The sequence below is a fragment of the Corythoichthys intestinalis genome, chromosome 5, assembly GCF_030265065.1.
Source record: "Corythoichthys intestinalis isolate RoL2023-P3 chromosome 5, ASM3026506v1, whole genome shotgun sequence".
NCBI classification, from domain to species: domain Eukaryota; kingdom Metazoa; phylum Chordata; class Actinopteri; order Syngnathiformes; family Syngnathidae; genus Corythoichthys; species Corythoichthys intestinalis.
Genome location: NC_080399.1, coordinates 21,772,422 through 21,798,519, shown reverse-complemented (window position 1 = coordinate 21,798,519; position 26,098 = coordinate 21,772,422). Strand labels below are relative to the sequence as shown.

The window sequence follows — 26,098 nt, the reverse complement described above, 5'->3', positions numbered from 1 at the left end:
CGACTCTAAACATTACGACATATGAAGGATGTTTTCTTTATATTTTTCCTGAAACCCAAAAAACTGTGAAGAAAAATGTGAAGAATGGATCAACTTGAGCGCACGTCCAAAAGACCAGTTTAACGCCACCAAGGTGAAGCCATTCACATTTCATATGCAGTAAACAAATTGTGTGGGGCCGACAGAGGACGAAGTGGTAAGCAGTTTTGATATTTTTACTTATTTTTAGCGTGGTTTTTTGCTGTGCTTCTGTCTGACAATGAATGACCTGAAAAATTTAAAATGGTATCTGACTGCCACTGTTACCTTTTATGTTGTAAAAAAACAACTTAAGTAAGGGGAAAGTGTAAATAAATTACAGAATTTGTTATCAACGAAAAAATTTAAAGTGTTCATTGGCTGTCACTAAGTAGTATTTGCGATCACTACACAAAAATAGCAATGTAAATTGCCCCCAAGAACGGTCAGAGACGTAAGACAACCAGAGGATATAATATATATGAAAGACAGGCATACGGTGGTAAAGGATAGATTGTTGAAACAGGAGAATGTCATCATCAGCAGCATAACGCAATGCACACAGGAAAAAGGTGTCGATATAAAAGCTAACTCTAGATCAGGTCAGCTTGGCTCTTTTTCCTGTCTTTTTCAGCCCTCGACACTCAAGCCATCTCTTTAACTGAGCATTTGTATGTTCTTCCACATCTTTACCAGTGAATTTGGCACCAGGGACATCATTTTCGGACAGAATTGGTAGGTTTAGCTCAGTAAACATATCGTTCGTACACTATTTAGCATTAGGGACCCGCCTAGCAACAGTTGCTAACGTCATGAATAATAATGAGCAAAAGTGACATGTTGCGTGCGTTACGCCATTCCTTCCGATGCGGCGAGACGTCCAATGCATGCGCACATCGGTTAAAAGCAGCGAGTACTTACTATTATCTTTTTATGGAGTATTTAATACATTTTCATTGCCTCAAAATACTTTTTGCGTGTGTTTCCCTCTCATACTTTTAAGCACTGCATTTTCTTGAGGTAGCTTTAAAGCAGATTGTTGATCTGTTGAACACATTAGTCCAGTAGCGTATTTAAACCACCCTTATTTGATATTACTATGTTTAAGTATTTTCTTAAGGCATTTTTAGTACAGAATACTCTGTCTGTACGCCTCTAAACAAAACAAGATGAAAGCGCACGGTAGTACTTTGGGTGTCAAAGTCGCCTCTTGTCGTACATTTCGTCGGTCCTACTCTCATCTCGTCTCATTCCGTCTTTCCTGTTTATTTTGCTTTTGCTGCTCGTGAAATATTGACAGTGCTGTCATGCTCATTAATGTTCTATTGGCGACCTACTAGTTTTAGTGTTAATTAATTTTACAAATTGTATAAAAACGAAACATCAAGAGGGGTTTTAATATCAATTTATTTTAATTTATAATAACTTATGATTTAAGAACTACAAGTCTTTCTATCCGTTGTTCGCTTAAAGCAATGGACTTCTCAGGCGGGCTCTGTTGCAGCGAACCTAAGATTCGTGATTCACTCCACTAAAATACTTCACCTTCAGCTTCCAGCAGCTTGAGTTGCTGTCCCGTCCTCAGGAAATACTTTCTAAGGATGACGAAAATTACGGCCAGCGGGATGGCGGCGATGAAGATGTATGGGCGGATGATGGACACTGTGAAGATGGCGCCCAAGACGATCACTGACAACTAGCACCATGGAAATGAAAAATTTCCTTTACACAACGGCTTTAAAACTGCCTGACTTTTTTTTTTCAAACAAAATATGCTTATGTTTTGGCTTAAAAAGGTTTGGGAACACTAGCTAATCTTTAAGTTACCTGTATGAGATCAAAGAGCACCAGTGGTAGCATGTCGTCAATGGTGGCCATGTCCTTTGTGAATCTGTTCATAATGCGGCCTGGTACAGGAAAAAGAGGACTATGACCATCTGCCAATACCTATCAAACTAGTGACACTAACCTGTCTTCATGGTGTTGAGCAGTGCCATAGGGGCCCGCAGCACTGAACTGAGCATCTGTTCATGCAACCTCTTGGAGACTGTGAGCAAAGTGTGAACCAGCGGTAGTCCCCTGAAGAAGCCCAGAGCTAGAACACTCTCTGAAGTGGCCACGTAGATATAGATGATATAGTAGGCACTGGTGGGCGTCACGATCACTGCCAGGTGAGTGGGTGGTGACGAGGCATTGGGGTGCTGCTCGTTGATGTAATTGGGCGAGTTGGGGTTTAGGCCATCTCTCCAGATTTTTCTGATGGTGCAAAAAATATAGATTGTAAGGTGTAAAGCAACAATTTGCAACCAGTGTTATTTTCGTCTACGATGCCGATAACGAAAATATTTCTTTAACGATGAAAAATGACAAGCTAAAAACTTGTCTTTGGAGACCAAAACATACCGAGATGGATGCCAGTTGTCGTCTGACAAGACGAGAATGAGACATAAAATCGCCATAGTTTCCGCCATAAGTTCACAATATGTATGTATAGTTAGCACACATTTTAGCAGTATTTGGCCGTGCCACTAAAGTGACGTACTGCGCCTCCCCCTTAAGCGTGTGCCCATTCAAGGCTCCTTTTATTAAACAAATGTTTCAGGTGCTGCATGGTAAGTCTTGTTTTCTTATCTTGGCTATGCCATGTTGCTTTAGCCTTTAAACTCTTTAGACTCTTTAGCTGCCCAGATAGTCACTCTGGACAATGTAAGTGTAGCCTCCAGCACCACAGTTAAAAACCTAGGAGTTTTATTCGACCCTGACTTATCGTTTAAAGCTAACATTAAACAAACCTGCAGAACGGCCTTCTTTCACCTGCGCAACATAGCCAAAATTTGAAATATTTTATCTAAAAGCCATGCAGAAAAATTTAATTCACACGTTCGTTACATCGAGATTGGATTACTGTAACTCCCTACTTGCAGCTTGTCCTAGAAGTTCTCTAAAAGGTCTTCAGCTAGTCCAAAACGCAGCAGCAACACTTTTAACAGGAACCAATAGAAGAGAGCACATCACCCCTGTGCTCCAGGCCCTTCACTGGCTTTCAGTCGAGTTAAGAATTTCATTTAAAATCCTCCTTCTTACATTTAAGACCATTAATGGGTTGGGGCCATCTTATCTCACCGATGCTCTGGTTCCATACCGCACCAACAGAACACCCCGTCTCAGAATGCAGGTCTACTGGTAGTTCCCAGGGTTTCTAAAAGTACTGTCGGAGCTAGAGCCTTTAGCCACCAAGCCAATTCCAGCTAATATTAAAGAAGCCAAGACAGTCTGCATATTTAAGATTAAATTAAAAACGTTCCTATTCGACAGGCTAGTTGAAGTCGGAGTAGACTCACAGTTTAGTCTAAGCTGCACTCGAAGCTATAATGCTGGGGGAAGTACAGCCACTGAGTTCTATCTCCTTTTTCTCACTCTACCTACCACTTGTCTTACTTTATTTCTATTTTCCAATGTTAATATCTAGTTGTCTAGTCTCTTCATCACTAGTCACCCGGTGTCCCCTTTGCCCCCTCCCCTGTGGGGAGGGGCTATTTCTCAACTGCAGCCTCCTGACTGTCCGGAACCCTGGCTGGATGGACGTCCTCATTGCTACCCCCGTCTCATTTGGCTAGATGGACCTCTTCTTGTTCCTTTACTCCACTACATCTTTACGGACTGTAACTTCGCCTGCTAATTCCCACTAGCAGTCCTGGGGCTTCCTGTCTATCCGTCCTGGGAGTGGATCTCTCCTGATTGTGGTACTCCCCAAGGTTTCTCATTTTCTCCCAAAGACTTTGGAGTTTTTGGAGTTTTTCCTTGCCGACATGGAGGGTCTAAGGATGGGGGATACTCAGGACTTGAACTTTATTTATTCATCTTTGTTACTTCATTTGCTGTTTCTGATTGTGTATCATATTGCCTCTGCAAAGCCCTTTGAGACAACCTTGTTGTGATCCAGGGCTATACAAATAAAATTGAATTGAATTGAATTTAAAGGTCTGTGCTGAGTGATCATCGCACACTATGCTAACTTGTTGTGTTAGCATAGCGTTCGCGTTAGCATATCGTAGCACGGTAATTTGGTGAGTGTCTACTTACTCTTGGAAAACTTTTTACATACAGTTCGTGGTGTCCAAGTGAGTTTAATTATTTGCAAATAATGTGCTGTTTTCCTTCTGAGTGTGTATTTTCATCATGAAGACGTTGATGTCCTTGCAGAGTCAACAATTATGTGCTCGTCTGTCAATGTTCATTCGAAATTGTCGGAAACCTTTTATTTATTCATGGACTAAAACTTTTTAAGTTTATAGACGAAAACATTTTGAGAATTGTCAACTAAAAATGGACGAAATTTGTTTTTAAAAAAAAAAATGTTACTAAAACTAAACGAAGACGAACACTATTTGAATTGGCTAAAATATGACTAAGACTAATCAGTATTTTCGTCCAAAAGACTAAATAAAAATAAAACAGCTGCCAAAAACAACACTGTAGGTAACCTTTCAGTTTTGGCCGATTTTATCAATGCCGGTGGACAAAAGCGATAATGTTTTGCCTTAAGGAAGACTGCGTTTCCCATGAACTCGTGCATGAACGCATAGTGTCATAAAATCCTCATCTGCCGGTCTTCTGCAGATGTATTAAACAACATTTCTTTTTCCGGCGACTGTGTGAAGGATGAATAGTATGAGATAATGAATCAAGTTGTGGCTAAACAATAGCATATGACAGTAAGCAACTGTGTGGCGTTGTGTGACTAACCCACTCCCTAATCGAACCCGACGAGTTCAGTTGGGGGGGGGGGGGGGGGGGGGGGCACGCTAGCGAGTGAAAGTTGGGCCAATGTTAATTCTTGAGTGTCCTTATATCTTTTTTTCCTCCTCAGACAAAACTTTTTGTCTCATCTGTTGCTCTGCCTACTTTGCAGATTTCACACAAAAGCGTTCAAATCGACTTCTGCCTTTATAATATATATATATATATATATATATACATATATATATAATGAATTGGGAAAGGGGGAAGTGACGTATGAAGTAAGGCAGTCAGCACATTTGTAGTTTTTTTTGTGTGGCAGGGTTCCTGCCACCCTCCTCAAAGTTAATTAGTGCTGGTGAAAGTGATACAGACCCCCTCAAGATATAAAATAAGTGTTATTCAACTAGTTGTCAGTCGGCATATCACCGCAAATGTTAGGAAAATAATTCATTAAGGTTAAAAGGTTACCCAGTGTTGTTTTAAGGCAAATTCTTAACGGATAAATAAAGTGATTTTTTGAATTGATTGACTGCACACATAATTTGCCTTTGCAGGCCACACAAAATTATGTCGTGGGCCAGATCAGGCCGCTGGGCATTGACTTTGACACATTACACTTAGGGTATAGGACTTAAGAATTCGGGGTAGTTTAGTCTCTACACCCTCGGCAGGGTCCTCGAGGGTGCATGGGAGTTCGCCCAACCAGTCTACATGTGTTTTGTGGATCTGGAGAAGGCATTCGACCGTGTGCCTCGGGGAGTCCTGTTGGGGGTGCTTCAGGAGTACAGAGTACCGAGCCCCTTGGTAAGGTTTATTTGGTCCCTGTACGACTGGTGTCAGAGTTTGTTCCGCATTGCCGGTAGCAAGTCAAATTCGTGCCCAGTGAGGGTTAGACTCCGCCAAGGCTGCTCTTTGTCACAGATTCTGTTCATAATTTTTATGGACAGAATTTCTAGGCGCGGCCGAAGCGTTGAGGGGTTTCGGTTTGGTGACCTCAGCATTGCATCTCTGCTTTTTGCAGATGATGTGGTGCTGTTGGCTTCATCAAGCTGCGACCTCCAACTCTCACGGGAGCGGTTCGCAGCTGAGTGTGGAGCGGTCGGGATGAAGATAAGCAACTCAAAAATTGGAGACCATGGTCCTCAGTCGGAAAAGAGAGGAGTGCCCCCTCCGGGTCGGGGATGAGATCCTGCCCCTAGTGGACCTCAAGTATCTTGAGGTCTTGTTCACGAGTGAGGCTCTGAGGGAGCGGGAGATCGACAGGCGGATTGTTGCAGCGTCTGCAGTAATGCGGACTGCACCGGTCTGTAGTGGTGAAGAAGGAGCTAAGCCGAAAGGCAAAACTCTTGATTTACCAGTCTATCTACGTTACTACCCTCACCTATGGTCACGAGCTGTGGGTTGTGACCGATAGAACAAGATCCCGGATACAAGTGGCCGAAATGAGTTTCCTCCGCAGGGTAGCCGGGCTCTCCCTTAGAGATAGGGTGAGAAGCTCGGTCATCTGGTAGGGACTCGGCGTCTAGCCGCTACTCCTCCGCATAGAGAAGAACCAGCTGAGGTGGCTCGAGCATCTGGTTCGGATGCCTCCTGGACGCCTCCCCGGAGAGGTGTTCCGGGCATGGCCCACTGGCGGGAGGCCCCGGGGACGACCCAGGACACGCTGGAGAGAATATGTCTCTCAGCTGGCCTGGGAACGCCTCGGGATCCCGCCTGAGGAGCTGGTTGAAGTGGCTGGGGAGAGGGAAATCTGGGCTTCCCTGTTAAAGCTGCTGCCCCCGCGACCTGACCCCGGAACAAGCGGAAGATGATAGATGATGGATGGATGGATGGATGGATGGATGGATGGATGGATGGATGGATGGATGGATGGATGGATGGATGGATGGATGGATGGATGGATGGATGGATGGATGGATGGATGGATGGATGGATGGATGGATGGATGGATGGATGGATGGATGGATGGATGGATGGATGGAGGAGTTTAGTTCAGTTTGTAGTTTGATGTGACACTTACTCGGTAATAAGGTAGATGCCAATGACTGAACCTGCAACCTTAAGTCAGGAAACACACAAGAGAAATGTTAAAATAAGTGCTTGAACTGAATGTGTAAATAATGATTAGGAATACAATTACCTCAATGACAAAGACCAGGAAGATGAAAATAAGGACATAGACTAAACTCCTGTTGGTGGTGACGTAGCGCAGGTATGTGCTCCACGACGTCGTCTCAAATACGTTCTCGCGCTCGTCCGCAAAACATTGCTGTCAAGACAATGCAACCTGAATTTAGTCATATTACGAAGCATGTCAGCATTTTTCGCAAAGTCCGCTGGGATCGGATTCAACAAAATGGTACCTCCATGTCTTCCTCGTCCACCTCTTCGCTGATATCATAGACACTGTCCTTAGACAGGCGTCGTGCGTAGATGTCAAGGTCAGACGGGAGGTCGATGTGGGATGGCGTAATGGAGAGTTTTTTTCGGAATGTTGTCTGCATCTGCTCGTGCCGCTCGTGGGCCGGGGCACCGGTAATGAATGCTAGCACGGACTGGCGGCGCTGTCCGCTCAGGTGGGGCAAGTCGTGGTGGTAGATATTCCCCCGGGGAAGCACTTCCTCCACCTGGTCATCCTCAGGTACCATGGAGAACTTTCTCTCCGAGAGCTCCCGCACGGCGTCCTCCATATTCGTGGGGGGCGCCCCGTTGGCGTTTTGCTGTCCGATAAAGGAGAACTTACGGGCGGCAGCCAGCGGGTTAAGGATGAGTGACTGCTTGCGTTTTTCCGGGTAGCCATCACCACCGTTTTGGGGCCCGTTGATGATGGGTGGAGGCGGCGGGTGGCGAAAGGACTGTCGCCCGGGTTCGGGTCCTCGAAAACCGGCGCTTTCGTCCACGGAGACCCTACGGAGGGTTTCGGTGAGGATGGAACCCCGACGCTCGGCGTTGACATTATCATACGCTTCCATGCCCAGCAGCAGTGAACTGAAATCAGGCCGTTGTGCCTGGAGCTCGGAGAAACTGCCGTAAAAGAAGCAGTCTCCGTTGTGGAGCAGCAGGATCTGATCGGCGCGCTTCAGGTGTTCTAGCTTGCTAGTCACCACAATGCGGGTTTTGGACGACATCAGATTGCACACACATCTGAAAACAAATACTTGCATTAGCACATTGCACAAGGATGAATTAAGAAAATAACTTATTTGTGGTAATTTACTTCTCAAAGATCTCTTTTTCAGTCACAATGTCCAAGTGTGTGAAAGGTGCGTCTAGCAGGTATAGGTCTGCGTCTTTGTACACTGCCCTGAGAAAATAACATCAGAGAGCGCAATTATTTGTCAAGTGAAAAAAAGATTCAATGAACAGGTTAGGTGCTGGCATGGGTAAATGAACTTCATTGACGGCGATGAGGTTTTAAATTGATGCCAGGGAAGACACATTCATGCTATAAATGATTTACATGAATAATAAATGAAAATGTGAAGGTGTTGGAATACAAACACGCATACACAAACATTAATGGGGTCCATAAAACACTAATGAGGCTTCAGACAGCTGCAAACTTGAAAGCATAAAACACTTTAGTGAAGACATTTCTTGTAAATGACAGCCCCGTATATTGTGTTTATGTGTAGTGGTAAGGCCAGGGCTCTCCAAACTATGGATGGCGGCCCAGCTTTTATTGGCAGGCAGCAAATCATGAAAATATAATTGAATATGCCACGCACAAGCAACTTGAGTTCATATTAAATTCTGTAGCACTTTCCAGTTTTAACACTACATGGAGCTAGTCGCTCCATTAGCTCAAGGGTTAAATTAACACCTGACATGTTGAAACCAATGTAGGAAACTGAAGAATTTCCGTTTTTTGTTTTGTATTACTAAACCTATATGGCAGAAAACACAGACAAGGCTGAAAAGGCAGTTTCTGCTCTTGCACCCCTCTTTATAATAAACCGCTGTATTTTAAGCCAAAGGAACTGTTGTGTTTGATAGAACAATATGTCTATATGCTGCCATAGCTGTTTCATGGTGCATTAAGCCCTCAAACTATTTTTAATTTGTCTGTTTTACCCTGGAGACCCCCGTTTACAGACACCGCGCAACCGCTTTTGTTTCAACCAAGCCATAAAAAGAAGGTAAGTAATTATATTTATTATTCAAAATGGCTATCATTTTTAGCCTTGAATCATTAATTGATGTCTAATATTTATTTTAAAAAAACGACTTTATAAAATTATTCACTCACATATTCTAAGTAAGCATTTTAAGCATTTTCCTCGATATTTTAGATGATAAATAATCGATCCAAAAGAAAGAAAACTGACAGAAAAAGTTTAAACGGGTAAATATTTGAGAAAGAAAATCTCAACCACTCCTTGATGTCTGCAATTTCTGCTTTGGGACCCTTGTTATATTACTGTGTTTCATCCTTAAAATCCCCAAAAAGTCAGGCCGTGGCCATTCACAGCTGTTTCTTGACACTTGGTGACATATGCTACACAGTTTTTGGATTGAAACAAGGTAAGTACGTAATAAAATCTCCTTAAAATCATAGTGTCTTTAATTATGCTCTCTCATGCTCTCACTTCGAGTTAGGGTTTAGGGGTTTAAAAAAAATTCTTTTAAAAAATGCCCTCCTGTTGTCTTCCCCCAGAAAATTGAGAATTCACGATTGTCAGTGCTAACGCTAGACACAGCACTGTGTAGAGTGAATGAGTTTGTGGGCAAAATTATAGATGCAGCGAATTATTCTGACCGGCAAGTTGCAGCAATGCCCCACAAATGGTCAACTGATTTCCCAGCCAGCGAGCACAGTTCATACTGTATTATCGGTCCTATTAATTATGTTATTGGATTTATTGGGATGACGTCATAATTCCTATTATCGGACCGATAATTATCGGACCAATAATTATCGTGCACCAGTAGTATATACGTATACATAAAATATCCATGTGATATATTGAGATATCTTGTTTGAGATTTTCTTGACTTATTTTTGTGTCACTTAACATTTTCTTTTGAGAAAGTTTCTTTTAGTATTCTAAATATAAATACATCTATATTGAAAAAACCTTATACCTGTGGAAGATTTTGTTGCTTGGAGCCCTAACCTGTGGTGAAAGTGGGTCGAAATGGTCCGGAACAACGTTTCGGTAAAAGATTCGGGGCTGAAACGGGGCGAAACGGTGCTTTGATTCCCAAAACCTCATGATATTAAAAAAAAAAAAAAAAAAAAAAAAAAAAAAAAAAAAACCTGCCACACACGCATCTCCAAGAAGAACAATCTACTAATGTCATATTTAAATACACAAGTGTTAACAACAAACCTAATTAAATGCTTGTGTAGTGTCATTCGGTTCCACCAATATTTAATATTCATTTATTTATTCTACTTACCGGTAGTTCTTCCTAGCATCTCTCTGTTTCATTAGTAGTGGCAAGTCGTGTCGCTGTACACATGGACACAGCAAAACAAAACAAAAACAAGGACACTGCTGTCCATTCAATTGGCTGACATACCGACATGTGATCATCATGGATAGTTAGTTCTGATTGGGTCAAATGAACATGTTTTTTGGAACAACAAAGAGAGGGGGAAAACCAAGCTTGTTGAATTAATGCGATAAAAAAAAAAAAAAGGCTATGCAAAGGAAAATTGATCAGATCTTTAAGGGAAAGTAAAGAATTGATGAGGTCTATTATATTTTCTGGGAGGTTCAGAACATCTTTCAAGTTAATGTGCACTCGGGACAAATTTTTGTTAGGGCTGTCAAAATTATCGCGTTAACGGGCGGTAATTAATTTTTAAAATTAATCACGTTAAAATATTTGACACATTTAACGCACATGCTCAAACAGATTAAAATGACAGCACAGTGTAATGTCCACTTGTTACTTGTGTTTTTTGGTGTTTTGTCGCCCTCTGCTGGCGCTTGGGTTCGACTGATTTTATGGGTTTCAGCACCAGGACAATTATGTAATTATTGACGTCAACAATGGCGAGCTACTAGTTTATTTTTTATTGAAAATTTTACAAATTGTATTAAAACCAAAACATTAAGAGGGGTTTTAATATAAAATTTCTATAACTTGTACTAACATTTATCTTTTAAGAACTACAAGTCTTTCTATCCATGGATCGCTTTAACAGAATGTTAATAATGTTAATGCCATCTTGTTGATTTATTTTTATAATAAACAAATACAGTACTTATGCACCGTATGTTGAATGTATATATCCGTCTTGTGTCTTATCTTTCCATTCCAACAATAATTTACAGAAAAATATGGCATATTCTATAGATGGTTTGAATTGCAATTAATTATGATTAATTAATTTTTAAGCTGTTAACTCGATTAAAAATTTTAATCGTTTGACAGCCCTAATTTTTGTTTAATAATGTAAGGCTACTTATTTATTTCCTTATAATAAAAAAAGTCATGTTTGCTTTATTTTCAAAATATATTCCATTTCACTGTGCATAATGTAAGTCATTTATAGTTATGTTTACATTATTTTTCATTTTAAAGTACATCCTATGTTCTTGAATAGCTACAATTGAGGTTTTGGATTTAGATTTGAGGAAATGAGGGAAAATAAAAAAAATTAGATGGAGTTTTAGTTGGAATTTTTCATTGAAAAATACTATTTTGAATAAAAATCAGTTTCTCATTTATGGTCATCCTAATGCATGTGTAAAAGATGTTGTTTTATTGTGTGTTAATGTATAATTGTTTTTGCATTTTGGTGGTTTTAGGAGGATTGCCTTCCCCCCATACACACACGCACAAAAAATCAGTCTCTGTGCCCACTTTTACGTCGGAGTTCCAGCGAGAAATTCTAGCCACTTTCACCCCTGGCCCTAACTGATTCACTGCCATTGACAGTTATAGACGTAAAGTATATAATCGTCACTGACAATGAAAGACAGCATTATATGAGTAAGAGACAGAGTACCTGGCCAAGCCCAGACGGGCCCTCTGACCGCCGCTGAGTGTCACGCCTCCTTCGCCGAGCAGCGTCTTGTCTTTTTCAGGCAACAATGCAAAGTCCTGCACAGGCACAGAACATCATCATGATGTCAACATTCAAAATCATGAAATCACTGAGTGTTTTATTCTCCCCGAGACATTTTGTTCAAAGTTTATCAGCGCATTGTGATAGTGCTGGAATGAAAACAATACTTCAGTGCATGAAAATGAGTTATGAGCTTGGTTCCAGAACTAATTAAGACTCTAAAGTAAAGGTACTACTGATATTTATTTAGCTTTTCATTTTGTTGGACGGTAGATAATGGATGGATGGCTGGATGGAGGAGCATAATGTAACTTTTATTATTAGTAAAATATAATGCAGCATAACATTAAAATATGCAGTAAACCACATTAACAAACAGAATAAAATTTGTATTTCTTTGTATTAAAAATCAACATTATTTGGCAACATTTCAAAAGTTTAAAACTTCTGTTTGATTTTTTTTTTCCCTATGTACTTATTTATGCTACATTTTGCTTTTATACATTAGTTCTTTCTACAGTACGTTTATGTGATTACAGTGCTTATTTTTTGCTCGGAATTCTTGCGGTCGTGTTGAATAACCTTTCCTGCCATATTGCGAGTCAAAATGATTTGCTTTTAATGTTGGAAAATAAAATTCAAAATAATTAAAAGGAAAAAAAAAGGGATAGAATTTCTGCTTTTGGCCTTTTTTTTTTTTTTTTTTTTTTTAAATTTTCTTTAAGGTATTATTTTTATTTAAAAAAAAATGATAATGATGATTCTTCACACACCAACCAAAATTTGCCCATGTACATTTGTTGCTGTGCCAAGAAAACACAAAAGAGAAGGGTTAATAGCACATTCAGTTATGTACAGTCAGACATTAAGTTTTTTTTTACTAGCTAGTATTCAAAACCACAAGCCCACACAGATCACCAGGAAGCTCAGCGGGGATGGACACAAGTGTAGACATCACTGATGATGATGTGAAAGTTGGGATCATGGTTAAAATTTCCTACCTTTTTCAAGCGGGACTTCTGGCCTCCTGATGGCAGTGCATGAGGGACCAAGGTAACAGTGGGTTTAATAGCTCGTAATCACACTTGTCTCTCATAAAAAAATAAATAAAAACTAACGTAAAACCGTGCAGAGAGACATGCTTTGGGACTTTACAGTGGGGAAGACCACCTACGGATTCAGTCTGCTGCTTTTGGGGGAACAATAGGCAGAAATTACAGTGGGCGGTAGGCTAAGCTCTGCTTGGACTGAGTAGTTGACACGACTGCGTTGCTATGGAAATGCATTTTTCTTTACTTCAGACTAATTTGGCAGATTTTTAAGTGAAAACTGTTTGGAAGGTCACATTACCTAATTGGCTGCCATTGATAGCACTAGACATCTAGTCTATTTTGACTGGGAGGGACTGGCAGTGGTGGATGAAGTACTCACTTTTTTTACTTAAGTAAACATACAGATAGATACAGGGGCAAAGAATTACTGAAGTAAAAGTACAAGTATCTAAGAAAAAAAAAAAACTTAAGTACAAAATTACTTGATTTAAAATTTAAAAGTAAAAGTATTTTTTTCCCTATGCAAAAAATGTGATATATACAGTATATACTGTATTTTATATTGTAAATATCAATATATTATATAACTGTGCATAAAGGAAAAACTAATAAAATTGACTGCATTGTAAACAGAAGCCTAACAAGTTAAAAAAAACTCCAGGTGCAACTATCAGGTGCATACCCCCACCTACTGTACAAGAGTGTGCAGCATCCATTTGAAGGTGCGTTGCTTTCACTGTTGTTTTTTATTGTTCAATATCTTCTTCACCTGCCTAATCTTGCTTGTACTTGTGTTTCTCTCTCTAGTGCTCAGTAACTTGCACTGGGCTTATCGATTACACTGGTGGCATGAACATAAAACTATCAATTCACATGCAGTGAGAGAATAACAAAGAAACAAAAGTAATGTTTAACGCAGGCAACAATTTGAAAAGTAGTAGAGTGAAAAGTACAGATACTTGCTGTAAAATTTAATGAGGTATAAGTAAAACGTACCACTTCATATTTGTACTAAAGTAAATTACAGATACACAAAAATGTACTGTAAGTAAGTATGTATGTAGTACAGTAACAAAGTTCTTTTACTTCGTTGCATCCCACCATTAGGGACTGGCAGGTTTGCCAATTTAGAATTGTCCAACAAAACGAATCGCAGTTTGGTGAGGTATGAGGAACTCAAAATGACCCACATCGGATCGAATGTAAGCTTTGAATATAAATTATTGATGGCTAAAAAGAATATTAACACTTTCAGAACCATTAGCTTAGCTAAAAAGTTAGCCAATTTAGCATTGTCCATCAAAACGAATTGCCACATTGCAGTTTGGCGAGGTATGGAAACTCAAAATGACCCACATCTGACCAAATGTAACATGAATATGAATTATTAATGGTTAAAAAGATTTCTAAAAGTTTCAGAACCAATAGCTTTGGTGAAAAGTTCGCCAATTTAGCATTGTCCATCAAAACGAACCCCTATATTGCAGTTTGGTGGGGTATGGGAACTCAAAATGACCTACATCTGATCAAATATAACCTGACTAGGAATTATTAATAGCTAAAAAGAATAGTAACACTTTCAGAACCATTAGCTTAGGTGAAAAGTTTGCCAATCTAGCATTCTCCATCAGAACGAATCCTCACATTGCAGTTTGGTGATGTATGGGGAACTCAAAATGACCCACATGTGATCAAATGTAACCTGAATATGAATTATCAATAGCTGAAAAATAATACTAGCACTCTCAGAACCATTAGCTGAGGTGTAAAGTTAGCCAATTTAACATTGTCCATCAAAACGAATCCCCACATTGCAGTTTGGTGAGGTATTAGGAACTCAAGATTACCCACATCTGATCAAATGTAACCTGAATATGCAATATTAATAGCTAAAAAGAATACTAACACTTTCACAACCACAAGCATACTCGAAAAGTTAGCCAATTTAGCTTTGTCCATCAAAACGAATTCCCACATTGCAGCTTGGCGAGGTATGAGGAACTCAAAATAACCCACATCTGATTGAATGTAACCTGAAAATGGATTATTAATAGCTAAAAAGAATACTAACTATGAAAACATTGGGCGTATTGTCTATATAACATCACCTGTCACACGTGTTTTGGCTGCGTTTGTCTTGTTTTTGTCACGTTGACCCAGTCCATACGTCACAAGATGGCCACCGCTGGCTGCAGACCCATGTGGACAGTGCACACTGCATTTGTTTGCTGTGGCAACAGCACGTGTTTGTGAGCAAAACACTTTAAAGTGCAGTGTGTGTCACTGCATAAGTGCCGTGGCCGTGAAACACTGTTGACAGCCATCTCAAAATATCAATTTCCTCACTTCAAACTTTAAAAAAAAAAAAAAAAAAAAACTGCGTGAATTGTTCAGTGACTTTCTAAAACTCACTTATTCATTAACCTACTGTTTTTATGACCATCATCATTGAAGTGACTACAGCGGACACAACTAGTTTGTGTCTCCGCTGTTGCCCCATTATGGAGAAGCAACCAGCTCACATTACATCCCAGTGACAGAACTGTGGGTTTCTATGGCAACAGAGTGGACCTTATTCCATTGAGGGGTCTTCACTCAACACTCATGCTTATGAGAGTGTGTGTGTGTAATAATTTTATGTGTGTGGGAAAAGCAGAACATTTTTTGAGGCTTTAACAGAAGCAGAAAGAGTTTGACCTTTTTTAAGCCATTGTTACTACCTTTAAAATTGGAAAAGTGCTGTTTACTTCATTTCATAGAAGTGGAAAAAAATTGAATTTATGCAGCTTGGCTTTTTAAGACAATAGAATGTTCCACACATATATGACAGGTGTCAAACTTTCTGTAATAGCTCTTATACCGCCTCCCTATACCAGGTGCCTGCCATTTAAAATGAACTAAAGTAAATATGAACTTTTCTGGTGATCATAATTTACGCACTTCCTCGAGCTGGCAGGCCTTGATGACAGATGTGTATCGGTATTCATCGTAGGTGAGACCAAACAGGATGTTGTCGCGGATGGTGCCTGGCATGATCCAGGAGGTCTGCGAGGAGAAGGAAATGCGGCCACTGTGCCGGATTTTTCCCTCGGATGGCATCAGCTCTCCTAGGATCAACATGAGGAGGGAACTCTGCGGGAAAGAGTGTAGTGAGTGTTGCTCTGAAACAGCCATTTCGAAAAGTGGGTTGTTGTAAGGTTTAGCAATAGGGTGGTTAGGGTGGTTGCGATCACAGGAGTTGAAAAGCTCACCTTTCCGGAGCCTGTCGATCCAGCCACTGCCAACATCTTTCCTTTCTCCAGGTAGAGGCTGATGTTCTTCAGCACGGGCGTCACGTAAAGGTTGGTGAAAAACAGGCCGCCATTGGCATGACCGCTTGCTTTGCTCTCCTGTTTGATTTTCTCAAAAAGCTCCACAATGCCCTACAGACATAAACGCACACAGACATGAGGGCAGTGACTATAGACAGCTGAATTCAATAGGGTTAAGCATTTCTGCCTCACATTTCTGAGGATCTTGGTTTGAATCTGTGATCTCTCTTTGCTTGTGCTTTTTTTCCTACAACATTCCAAACGACGTAAGATTTCTTTATTCATTGGTTTTATTGGTTTTAACTGGGATGGCTGGTAGTCAAGTTGAACATATATTGCCATTAACGGTAGCCAATGAATTAGTTAATGAAGAGGTACAGTGGTACCTCGACATATGATAACTTCGACACACGATCTTTTAGATATCCGACGTATAATTTGACTCGTTATTTGTTTCTACATCCAGCGACATGCTCGAAACATGACATTTCATGACAGCGCTGCAGTTTGTTTTGCTGCAAGAGGGACGCATGGCAGATTTTTTGGGTGAGAGAAATCAACACGGATTCCAAAAATGGTAGTGGAGGTGGTGAAAAAAGGATAAAGGTGACGCTTACCATTGAAATGAAGATGGAAATGATAGAAAAATATGAGCTTGGTGTGCGCGTTCGTAAACTCGCTCGACAATAGGGCCGTGGAATGTCTACGATCTCGACGGTCCTCCTCCGACCTCCGTTTACCAATCTTTATAAGCTTAGGTGACAATTATTATTTTTAACATTGCCAAAGAAATCTTCGTCAGGTTTTTAATAATTTACAGTGATCCCTCGTTTTTTGCAGTTAATGGGGCCCAGAACGATTACAAAAAAAACCCCTAATATATGTGTATATAGATAGATAGATAGATAGATATAGATAAATATAGATATATATATATTTTTTAATGTTCTTTAAGCACTTCAAATGTAAAAATTATGATTTTTCAAACATGTTACTGTCCGACCGAATTATTTTTAAACAAGAATAAAGCAGAAAAATGCTTGGCTTTATTAAATGCGTCATTGATTGAGTCCACTCAGATCTGCTCAAGCTGCTCACTTACACACAATGAGTAGCCACAGCAACTGTTTAACAAGTTAAACGATGATTGATGCATGCGGCGCTTTGAAGTCCGTGTCTCTGGCAAGATCAAACATCAACGTCTGTCAATCATCGTTAACTTGAATAAGCAACTCCAGTGCACTCACTGCCTGACCAACAAAGAGCAGGGAGAGGGAAGAGGGAGAGTGAGACTAAGCGATCGGCTCTGGACAGCTCATCTGTATTTTTTTTTTTTTTTTTTAATTGAAAAAAAATCTGCGATGGACTGAGGGCGCGAAGTTTGAAGCGCGAAGTATTGAGGGATCACTGTATTTCAGAACTTGTGCAGCACAACACGCCTACTGTCCGCTGCAGCTGACGCCAGCAACAGAATGTGAAAAGTGAAAGTAAACACTCTAATGCACCTCTCTCATTTTGTCACGTCAGCCACGCGGTGCGTTCAGGTACACCATGCAAAATATTATTAATATTATTACCATTTTTATATTATTACGATTTTTATTGATAAAATTATTTCTTTAGCTCTGTTTAATTGCTATTTGCAATAGTATCTAGGGGTACCACTGTATATAGTGTAAGCTAGTTTTTAGCTAGCTGTGCAGCTTCCTTTTATGGTCCCTTTAATGAATCGCCGACCGGTGAATTGGTCGAGTCACACATTTTTGTGTGAAATGCTCAGTGCTATTGTTTTGGTTTGCAAAAGAGTTCAAATGGAGACGGCATCGTTAACATTCATGTTTGAACAGTAGCATTTACGAAATGTGGCTAGCAGCAATTTTTATGTGGAAAAAACATTCTTATTTTTTGTATGATATGAAGGAGTCATGTATATTTCATGTGACATTTGTTTTTATTATTACTTGAAAGAGGTGTTTATTTATTTTTAGATTTTGTGAAATGGAGACCATGGATGTCTCACCTCATCCCAGGAAGCAGAGACGTTGATGAGTTCCAGCTCAGTTGTGGTCAGATTGTACTCCAGAACGCGATACTCTTCCTTCAATAAGAAATCCTAAATCAGTCCAAAAAAACATTGATTAGCTTGCCAATTTCTAGACCAGGGAACCTTCCAACTGAACGAGAACAAGGACGAGCCCACCTCTATCTTGTTGACCAGGGCCAGCGTGTCGTACCACATCTGGATGGAACCAGGCAGCTGGCGTGTAAGAGTCATGCGGAGCACCATGCAGTATGATGCAGTTGTGAAGATCCTGCGCAGGATGATACCTGTGCCGAGCGCGTGTGGCACGATGGCGGACACGATCACCAAGATGGCGGAGAAGAAGTAGGCGGCGCTGTAGAAGTAACGCAGAGAGCCTATCTTCCTCGTCAGCGTTACTTCATCTCTGAGAAGAAAAAGAAGGTTGTAATAATTTTACCCCGATACTGTAGTAATACGTTTAAAAGGGAACTTTTTATTCAATTGCATTTTTTGGTTTTGCTTCCTTACTGTCTGATGTTCTTGATGATGGTCTCCATCACTTCCTCCCAACCATATGCCTTCACCGAATGGATGTTCTCTACAATCTCTGACGTGAGTGCGAGGCGGCGATTGATCATGCCCGCTCGCTTAACCCTTTTTTAATACAATCAATCACACACGTTAATACCAACACATCTTTGTTAAAATTAACAGTTATACATAGTGTGCATAACAACTAATAAGAAAATGTGGGTAAATATTAATTTGATAACAGTGGATTCACATTTTATAATGTTTTTAAATAATTTTATTCCATTTTAATTTAATGCTTTTACTTTCCACACATAGCCACTAGGGGGTGCTGAGGCAGCTGCACTTTTGACCCATCTCCGTACTCATGTATTGCACGCTGCTAGCATTTGCTGGAATAATTGATCAAAAAATCCAGTATAATCTGGGTAGTTATGGCGCTAAAAGGAGGGGCTAGCTAAAACGTCCCTGAAATCCAAAATGTCTGGGCAGACATTCTAATAATTTCAGAGATTTAGTTGGACGAAAGCAGAAATGCTTACACAAATTTTTGAATGATTGTTCGATGTTTTCATACCGGTGTTCTCCCCAAATGTCTTACATCAGCAAAACGTGCTACATGAGGCAAATTTGACACCCAAAGTTCTACTGCGCTCTTTCAACTTGTTTTGTTTAGATGCAAACAGGCAGAACGTACTAAAAAAATGCCTTAAGAAAATACTTAAATGTAGTTATATCAAATAAGGACGGTTTAAATACGCTACGTGACTAATGTGGTCAATAGATCAACACTGCTTACAAAAAGACACAATGGTTACAAGTATGAAAGGGAACTACATTCAAGTATTTTTGAGGCAATGAAAAGGTAATAAAAAACTCAATAAAAACAAAAATAGTGAGTATTCGCTGCTTTTAAGGGGACTGAGCATTGCGTAGGATGTCTCGCTGAGTAGAAGGAATTGCAGAACACCTGTTGGTTAACCTTTTTCAGGTTATGTGATTTCGGTAACTACAGAGAACTACGATAAAAACAGTATGTTTATGAAGACCAAACACATCATAAAATTAGGTGCGTGCAGTGTTGTTGGATTTTTTTCTCACCGGTGAGGTCCCATCTTTTGTGCGAGACAGGCCTGGACAATGCCGAGCAGAGTGAGGGACGCAAGTGCGCAGAAGCCATATACCTCGATCAGTTCCCAAATCAAACCCACGCACAGGATGCACTGCAGAGGCGTAATCCACACAAAGTGCGCCAGGGCCAGGCTCTGCAAGTACACAAAATGAGGATGATCTTTATTACTTCCACCATGGTTAGGCATGTGCCAATTACCGGTTTCAAGGTATAACGTAGTATGAAAACGTCTAGGTTTCAAATCCGATTTTTTTTCCCCCATCACACCGCCTCTAAGGTATTAGCTATTTTTTTATGTCTAAAAAATGCATTAGGAAACCCCTCGCTCGCACCTGTAAGGCTCAACCCTCCCCCACCGGTTGTTGCTCACTGTCAGCGAGTCAGCTGTGCTACACAATGGCTGGAGGAGATGAAACTCCTGAACTTTTTTCCCCAATCGAAGAAAACGAAATCGCTGGTATGGGAATACGTCGGCTACAGAAAATCAACAGATGGCCGGGGCTTAGAGGAGGGCCAACCGACATGTAGAACATGTCTGCGGAGGGTGGCTGTCGAGGAGGCACTACCTCCAATATGATTTCGCATTTATACAAAATTAAAGGTTAGTAAACACTGTCATGAACGTGTCCCACCAGCTACGAGAGTTAACTCCAGCGTGTTTAGTGTGTCTAACGGTGGTAAAATGTGTTTTTTTTTTTTCTCCCTGGCAACTGTCTGTGTTGAGAAAGAGAGTGTGTGTATAATGTAAACATGATACGAGTCATACACATGTTCTTTTTATGGAAAATAATTCAATTATTTTTGTTCTGATGGTAAAAATGTTGACCTGTGGCTGTGGGTTTAGGCTCACCTAAAGGACTGCCTTTTAAAAAATATATATATATATTTAAAATATTTCAGTTATATCATAATTTTTTTTAACTTAACATTATACTTATGTTCCAATTTGCTAATATGTTTTGAAAAATAAAACTATTCAATGGATAAAAGTTGTTGTTTTTTTAAACCTAGATATCTCAAAGTAACACATTTTAGAGCTTTAACTGCAATACCGTGATATCATGAAACCGTGATATTTTTGCTTAAGGTTATCATGCCGTCAGAATCCCATATCTGCACATGCCTAACCATTGTGATCACAAAAAACTTGTTGACTTCATTAACTTAAAATGTGCTTTGATGGGTTTAAGTTGAAAAGGATGATGAAACTATATATATTAAGGCTGTCTGACACCATGTTTTGAATAACTCGTTCACAACAACAGTATTTATTGAAGGATTACATTTTATTTAAATATTATACATATAGTACACATTTTTGTTAAATTATAAGTCAAGAAATGTATCACATCTAGCTAACTTTAGTTAAGAACGCAAAAGTTTTAAAATACAACATGGTAGTCATTCATTTCAACGGAGAGGAGCGAATGAACGTTCATCCAGTGGGGTGCTGGAAAAAGTGAATTTAACTCATTTATTGTCAATATTTAAGAAAAGACTTTTTTTTAATGTTTTTTTTTCATGATCAACCTTTAAAATTTGCATATAAAGTAGATGTGTGTGTTCGAGGAGCTTGATTGTATGTATATACTTGGGATAAGATGATGGGTGCCATACCTAACCACACAAAGAGATCACCTCCAAACCCTTTTTGTGTTAGATGGTATATACTAGTATATATATGGCAGAAAACACAGACAAGACTGAAAAAGCAGTTTTTGCTCTTGCACTGCTCTTTAAAAGAAACTGCTGTATTTTAAGCAAAACAACAGTTGTGTTTGATAGAACAATATGTCTATATGCTGCCGTAGCAGATTCATGGCGCATTAAGCCCCCAAACTATTTTTAATTTGTCCATTTTACCCTGGAAACCCCGTTTAAAGACGTCGCGCAACCGCTTTTTTTTCCAACCCAGCCATAAAACGAATGTAATTAATCATATTTATTATTCGAAATGTCTGTCATTTTTAGCTTAGAATCATTAATTAATTGATGTCTAATAGTTTGTTTAAAAAAAAAAAGACTTTAAAAATTATTCATTCGCATATTTTAAACCTTTAAACAAATTACATCACAGTGAAAAAAAAATGGTGTCCGTAAAAAAGTCACGAATATCTACCTCATAACTTAATATACATAGCTTAATTGTATTTTTTTTTTATTGTCGCATTTTCTCCGATATGTTAGATGATAATCGATCCAAACAAAGAAAAATAGAAAAATAAACATTTAAAAGTGTAAATATATGAAAAAGAAAATCTTGACCACTGCTTGACGTCTGCGATTTCTGCATCGCGACCCTTGTTATATTACCATGTTTCATCCATAAAATCTCCCAAAAATCCAGCTGTGGCCTTTCACAGCTGTATCTTGACACTCAGTGATACATGCGACATGGAGTTTTTGGATCGAAACAAGGTGTGTACACGATAATATCTCGTTAAAGTCATAGCGTCTTTAATTCTTCTCTTTCATGCTCTCACCTCCAGATAGGGTTTCACTGTTTAATTTTTTTTTTTTTTTTTAAATGCGGTCCTTTTCAAAATTTTTCTTCCCCCAGAAAATTGAGATTTTAAGCTTTCGAATGATGTATCACACATGCATATCGGACAAATTTGAAAGTTGGCCAAATTGGGGGTCTCACAGCGGAACTTCAAGTCACCTGAGTGATTTCCGCCATATACAGTATATTCACTATTATGCACTGTTAGTCTACTGCATATAACCTGTTTTGACCATAGTATGTAGAAAGGACAAAAACGCCTATGGCCTTACCTGCTGTTTCTGTTGAATTGTCAAATATTTTTTTCAGTTGAATGTTTATCCTAAAACATTGATTAAATATTATAAAGCTTCAAAATGGTTCATTGAGCATGTTTGGTTGTCAATGGGACATCAACATTACAAGTTTTGACCAAAAAATTGGGGATTTTTTTTTTTATTACCATATTGGCCTGAATGTAAGACAGTGTTTTTTTGCATTGAAATAAGGCTGAAAAAGTGGGGGATCGTCTTATATTCGCAGTGTAGACATTATACGTATTCACAACGCTAGATGGCGCCAGATATCATTGAAGCGATGTTCTGTCATGACAGATCTCAGCTACTCTCAAGTTTAACCAGTTTGCATTATTTTATTGCATTGTTTTTCCTTATTCAGATTTGTTTCAAGACTACAGTTACAGTTAGACCTCACTTTGATGGTTAATGCAGTGATTGTTTTTTTTACATTTCAAAAGCCAGAAGCCATTCATTTACAAATGTCATTGCACTTTAGTTTACATATTTAAATGTTCAGATATTATGATTTGAATGAGGCAAAATAACATGCTTTTTCTCTCAAATATATTGTTATAATCATTTGTTTCAGATGTACTGTAATTATTTTCTGTATAAAAATTAAAAAAGTTCAAAAAGTCTTTTTTCAAACTTGAGTCTTGAAAAAGAGGGCATTGTCTTATAATCAGGGCTGTCTTATATTCGGGCCAATACGGTATTATAATTGGTAAATTGAAGAAAACAACAGTTTGGACATGAAGATAAAGGTTTCCTGAAAAAAGGGACCCAACCAAGCCATTGTGAACATTTTTTTCTTTGAAATATAAAGGGAACATTAAAGGCTTGCAAATTCGGACAAAATAGGCTCAGGTGCTAAAAAAGGGTTAATTTAGTTTTTATTAACATTGCATTAATTCATAAATGTATTTCCAATTATATAAAAAAAATCTAAACAACACAATAATGAAAAATGTTTTTTAACAAATCTAAATCCAAATATAGTCACTTGGCCTATAAAGTGTCAAAGGTCAAGTGTCAACTTTTGTATAGCTGTCCACTATAGTGACTCCTGTCCCTGAAAGGGTTCAATTCCAGTGTATAAATCTTATTTTCAGACATTATTTTTTTCCTAGAAGTCTCAAGTGCAGGTTTGGTGTGAAAAAAAAATCCAGGTCTTTCCCACAGAAGCATGACTGTATTAATATCACTCCCTATACCCCCCTCAAACAGCCACATTGAAGTCAGGCGCTAATTGTGTGTCAGCAAGTGTCAGAGTGCTTTCACATTCAACGTGTCCTCGAGACCTCGCTGCCTTCAAGCCTGCAGCTACAGCATGTTGTTACATCATTGGTCAGTCAGTGTGTGTTTTCACCTTTTATCTCAGACGTCAAACAGCTTTGAGTGGTTGTTTATAGTCAAATTTCTATTGTGCTCTGTGGCTTATTGCCTGGCACTAGTCCGTGGTGCGTTTGGAAACAGGTCACACAGAAAGAATTTTGATAATTTCATTTGAATTGATTAGAACGGTTGAAATGTGTTTTATTTTTAAAAATGACCTGATTTTCTTTAGCTGTAACATGTCAAGATGCCTGTCTTGGCCATTTGACATGTATTTATATGGATTTTCAGTTATTAATTCAAAATGTTAGGATGCTTTTGATAAAGAAAAAAGACATTTGGAATTTATTTAAGCACCTAACATTTGCAGACATCTAAAAAATATCAGTTTTCATATTATGCACGCACTTTGCTGTATTTTTGTATTTGATTTCTTCCACTGTAAGCAATACAATTGAGCCATAATGCCAAGCAAATATCTTCATTTAATTGATATTGGTTCAATGTTGCATTACTGTGTGGGTTTTACTGGACTGTACTTTGCTACTAATAGCCAAGTAGCTCATCAAAAAGAGAATTGAAAAACAATTGTGTTAGAGGATTAAAAAGTCACCAAAGTTCACAACCCAGGTTGCACCTAACATTCACTTTTGTGTCAATCATGTTGTTTTTTCTTTTGCTCTGTTTGCCACACTCATAAGAGAAGTATGTTAAAACAATATCTACTGTACATTAAACATGACCTTGGTTAAAAAATGGTTGGGGACCCTGCCTTTAATAGACTTTCACTAGTTCGCGACCACCTTCCCTCACCACACTATTGCAAATCTTGAGAAACTGCCTAAAAATACACAGTAAGTTCATCATTTATTAGTGTCAAGTTGGACCTGTTGATTTAAATGATTGGTGAGACAGCAGAACATTGCAAAGTGTTATTAACTAATCAAATAGTAAATTGGACAGCTTTGAGTGTGGAAATATGCCATGAAGTGAAGTGAGTAAGCTACGTGTTTTATGTTATGTCAAATACTGGGATCATGGCAAATGTTTTAATAAGGAGGTGGTTTGCATTTTGTGGGTGACAATGCTCCCTGTCCACCGAGAAGGCCACTCGACCAATGACCGGCAGCTTGTCACACGCCGTGGTCGCCGACCGATAAAGGCGTGCCCGCCTATAGAGCGCTATACTCGGCTTGGGTTTGGGTAGCCACGCGGTCCGATGTCGGCCAGTTTGTCCACCGAGAATGCACCATTTTCGGCGTCATTCCCCTCTGCGTCCCCGGCGGGCAAGCAGTGCTTGCCGCAGCAGAACAATGAACAGAAAATTTCTTGCTGCCGGGGGGCTGGCCGAACGGTGAAGACAATCACCGCCTCTGCCGTGTGTGACATGAATCAGGGTAGTTTTGTGTGATTTTTTGTTTTCGAAAGTCGAGGAAGAGACTTGGAAGACCCTCTCGGTTCGGGTTAGCATGTCACCTAGCTTTCACAGCTCCTGTTTTGTTTACGCTCTTTCCTCCGTCTCCGAAGCCAGAGCAGGGCCTGACAAAAGACAGACTAACTCCGGTGGCATAAAATACCGTTCGGGAGGTTTAAGAAGTCGGCAGTTTTGACCATTATGCAGTCATTTATTCCTGTTGTACTGAATAAATGCATTTTTAATATTTCATATTCCATTTAGCACAAGACTGTTCTTTGCCATGACCATAGAATTTATTTAGCAACTGGGGGAAAAATACTTAAAAAAAAGAGATAAAAAGAATATCCTGTAAAAATATTGGAGTAGAGAGATAAAAACAATGATGACATTTTCCTGCTCTCACTGTCAAATTTTCCTCGTTCTGAATCTTCCTCCTCCATTGGGCTGAATTCTAAATCAGCTGAAATCGCTACTCTGACAACGTCATCACCCAGATGGCGGCGCCAGAGCACTATAATGACAGGAGTAGCTAAACGGCAGATTGAAAAACTAAATTTCTTGTCATCTGCACTTTGCCAAATTGTTGTATATAGTCAAATCGTCTCAAAATATGATTTTAATTCACATAATAATGCGATTTAAGATTTTTTTTATGGTGTCACTAGCACTTTAAGGAAGACTGCGTTTCCAATGAGGACTAGCACACACCCGCACAGTGTGGGGTACAATCA

At 39.3% G+C, this 26,098-nt stretch overlaps 1 protein-coding gene across 1 annotated transcript in view; it reads right to left on the bottom strand.

The window, feature by feature from the left end:
* Nucleotides 1-26,098, bottom strand: part of cftr (CF transmembrane conductance regulator) — a 62,589-nt gene that overhangs the window by 18,166 nt on the left and 18,325 nt on the right. The window contains exons 6-19 of the mRNA XM_057837415.1: nt 19,804-19,967; nt 18,700-18,825; nt 18,349-18,595; nt 18,169-18,261; nt 16,089-16,259; nt 15,778-15,969; nt 11,726-11,820; nt 7,979-8,065; nt 7,125-7,905; nt 6,902-7,030; nt 6,782-6,819; nt 1,988-2,274; nt 1,846-1,925; nt 1,564-1,714 (exon numbers count right to left, since the gene is read on the bottom strand). Of these exons, the coding sequence (XP_057693398.1) occupies nt 1,564-1,714; nt 1,846-1,925; nt 1,988-2,274; nt 6,782-6,819; nt 6,902-7,030; nt 7,125-7,905; nt 7,979-8,065; nt 11,726-11,820; nt 15,778-15,969; nt 16,089-16,259; nt 18,169-18,261; nt 18,349-18,595; nt 18,700-18,825; nt 19,804-19,967 (2,641 nt within the window). The remainder of the gene's footprint in view (nt 1-1,563; nt 1,715-1,845; nt 1,926-1,987; nt 2,275-6,781; nt 6,820-6,901; nt 7,031-7,124; nt 7,906-7,978; nt 8,066-11,725; nt 11,821-15,777; nt 15,970-16,088; nt 16,260-18,168; nt 18,262-18,348; nt 18,596-18,699; nt 18,826-19,803; nt 19,968-26,098) is intronic.